Below are 3,006 nucleotides of genomic sequence, written 5' to 3' on the forward strand. Positions count from 1 at the left end.
GTAATTTGGTTCATAAAGTGTTAACTTCAGCACTGATCACACAAGTATATCGTCAAAATCTGTTGCACTAAAGAGTCTGAGCGAATGATATAAAAAAAGAGAGGTAGTGGTCATCATTTTCATTACTTTGACTTCTGTCAATTTGATGCCAAAGGCACATCAGTATAAGGGTTTGTAGCCAGTGCTTCTCGACCTACTTCTCTGGAAAATAAAAAGACGCTGATTAACACAAGCGAGCCCGCAATATGCCATAAATATCGGTCAAAGGATTCTTTGGTGCAACCGCTGTCACTTTAACATCTCAGTGTGAATGTCCGCTATAAATGACAATGCTCTAACGCAGATAAAAGATTCCATTGGAGGCTTATTACATTTAGGACCAAATGTTCTTACATTTAGGACTTTATTACATTTAGGACCAAATTTTATTCTAACATAGCGCGTAAATTTGTCTAATCAAATTCAATTGCGTGAGCGTGCTTCATATTTCAATTGCGCACGCTCACGACATCAACAAACAAATCCCTTGAGAATTTTGTATTCAATCAGAAAATGAAGTTCACTTACACGCATGAATTCACCTGTCAGTTTTTTTACCAATCGAAGACAAGATCGTTTACAGCGTGGCGAAATAATTTGCTGAAACAAAATTATTAACGCGGTGAAGCGTAGCAGAGAGAATATCAACCCTTTTACAACATTTAAACCATCGGGTTGAAAATGTTATAAAACGATTGGTTCATACGTTAGCTGTGCGTCCATCGAGATATGAAGCACTTGGGAAGTTTGGCTATGCCTCGAGCAACTCTTACGCATCTTTCGTGCTTTCCAAACTTCCGCGTGCTTCATATCTAGATGAGCACACGCTGATGTATGAACCAATTGTTTATTACATTAAAGACTTTATTACATTAACGCCTTCAAGAGTAGGATGACTTGTTTTCTTCGCTCTCTCCTCTTAAAGAAATGATTGCTTTGCACCGGCTCGTTTAGTCATTGGTTTCATAAATAACACCTGTACATTAACTAAGACCAAGGCCACGAAATGAATTCCAGTTTTACTTAAAATAATTGCGCCTACAATGGCCCTATGCGACCGCCTTTTCATTCAAATGTCTCTACCTCGGTAGAATTTTCAAACCAAAGAAATTAAAGTGGAGGACACCGAACAGGACATTTTTTAAATTATTGTTATGTGTATTTTTTAGTTGTTTTTACAACCGATATTCAAACTCAAACTTCAAAAAAAGCAATGAACATAACTTGTAATTCTCTTGATTCTTATGTGTTCCTTAGCAGAGAATTTCCGACTTGAGGAGTATCAAAACAATTGATGAATAATACCTGAGAAAAACACAGCCCCCTTTGCAAACTATATTTTAATAGTCTTCAGTTAGCTTTTCCATTTAATTCCCTTACATCTGCTTTTGTGTTATTTTAATGGAAAGTCGATATTGTTATGTCGTGGGATAACATTTTTGCCTTTAAACCCCTTCCAGTTCCATAATTATTGCAAATAAGTGAAAGAACCGTCATTAACTTTTAATAGAAATGGCCAATGCAAGTCGTTCCTTTAGCGGGTAGATCACTTTTGATGCCAATATTGATTACATTGTCATCTTCACCCACACTTATTTGTATTCATCTATTGAAATTAACTTCAAAACAATGACTTTTCAGATAAATTGGACCCATCCCTAACACTTTGGTCAAACAAAACAGTGACTACAACGAAGTTCAGTGTTGCTGTTAAAATAAACCATCCCAAATATAACCTTTGGATAGCTGACTCGTGGATTGACGAGTATCAAGGAATATAATGACTGTTAACACAACCGTGAGGTATTTCTCCAAGAAAAGCACACAGGCAACCAGCCATGCAGCCTCGAGTAATTCCGACCAAGCTTGTGAAATAGCAGCCGACTCCGCTGTAGAGATTACAGCTAAAGCTCTGGCTTATATATTTATATTCCTGGTTTCGTTTTTCGGAAATATCTTTCTTCTTGTGGTCATTTACAAAAACAAGCAGTTACGAAGATCCATCAACTACTTCGTTTTCAACATGGCTATATCCGACCTCTTCAACCCTTTGACCGTCATGACTGTGAAGATCGTTGAGATCATTTCAGGATCGAGTTCCTGGAAAGTTGATCGTCCGTTGCTGCTGGGAAACATTCTATGCAAACTTGTCTATTTTCTGCCAGATGTTTCTCTCGTAATTTCCATCGGAAGCCTTCTCTTGATCTCCATAGACAGGCTCATCGCTGTCGTCTTTCCGCTGAAGGCCAAACTTATCTCCTCAAAAGTACGATTGATAAGCATTTTAAGCACGTGGTCTGTCGCCATCGCCGTCCACGCACCTTATTTTTACAGTTTCAAACTGATCCTCGACGAAAATGAAACGTATTGTAAGTTGAATTGGGGACCGGCATTCGACCACATGAAAACGCACAGAAGATTTCTTACGGCAACTTTTATCACTTTCATCCCCATTCCCATTTGTGTCCTGGCCGTTGTGTATAGCATTATCGCGTGGAAAATAAGGAAAAAGAACCAAAAAACTAAAGAGAAACTGTCTTGTCGCCAGAACCATCGAGATAAGCAACTGAGGAAAATTGTCAGATTGGCAATGGCCATTATGATTTCCTTCGTTTCCTGCATGACCCCCCTGCTTATCTATTCGTTTCTTACAATTTTTCTGTGGAATTGGGAATCGCCACCCATTTGTGCATTTCAGACAGTTATTCCATTCATTTCTGTCTTTCTGCTGCATTCGTGGAGTGCAGTTAATCCCTGCATTTGTTCTATTTTTAGCGAGAACTACCGCAACGGCCTCAGGCAATGTTTTCACTGTAATGGCCTCGGTCGCAGAAAACAAGTTTGCAAGACAACTACCAAATGCAAACGATGACGGGCTCCTGCAGAGGCAGTTCTCTTCAGAACTATTCAAGTAGCATACGCACTATCTCCTACAGCAGAAAAGATTGAGCACTATCAGGAGCCTAT

At 39.0% G+C, this 3,006-nt stretch overlaps 1 protein-coding gene across 1 annotated transcript; it reads left to right on the forward strand.

The window, feature by feature from the left end:
- The first annotated feature begins 1,515 nt into the window (after window positions 1-1,515).
- LOC113678555 (neuropeptide FF receptor 2-like) lies at window positions 1,516-3,006 on the forward strand. The gene has a single exon (XM_027195455.2). The coding sequence runs from the start codon at window positions 1,820-1,822 to the stop codon at window positions 2,909-2,911; it is 1,092 nt and encodes a 363-aa protein (XP_027051256.2). The 5' UTR covers window positions 1,516-1,819; the 3' UTR covers window positions 2,912-3,006.

This window comes from Pocillopora damicornis, chromosome 13 (assembly GCF_964200805.1).
Source record: "Pocillopora damicornis chromosome 13, jaPocDami1.2, whole genome shotgun sequence".
NCBI classification, from domain to species: Eukaryota; Metazoa; Cnidaria; class Anthozoa; order Scleractinia; family Pocilloporidae; genus Pocillopora; species Pocillopora damicornis.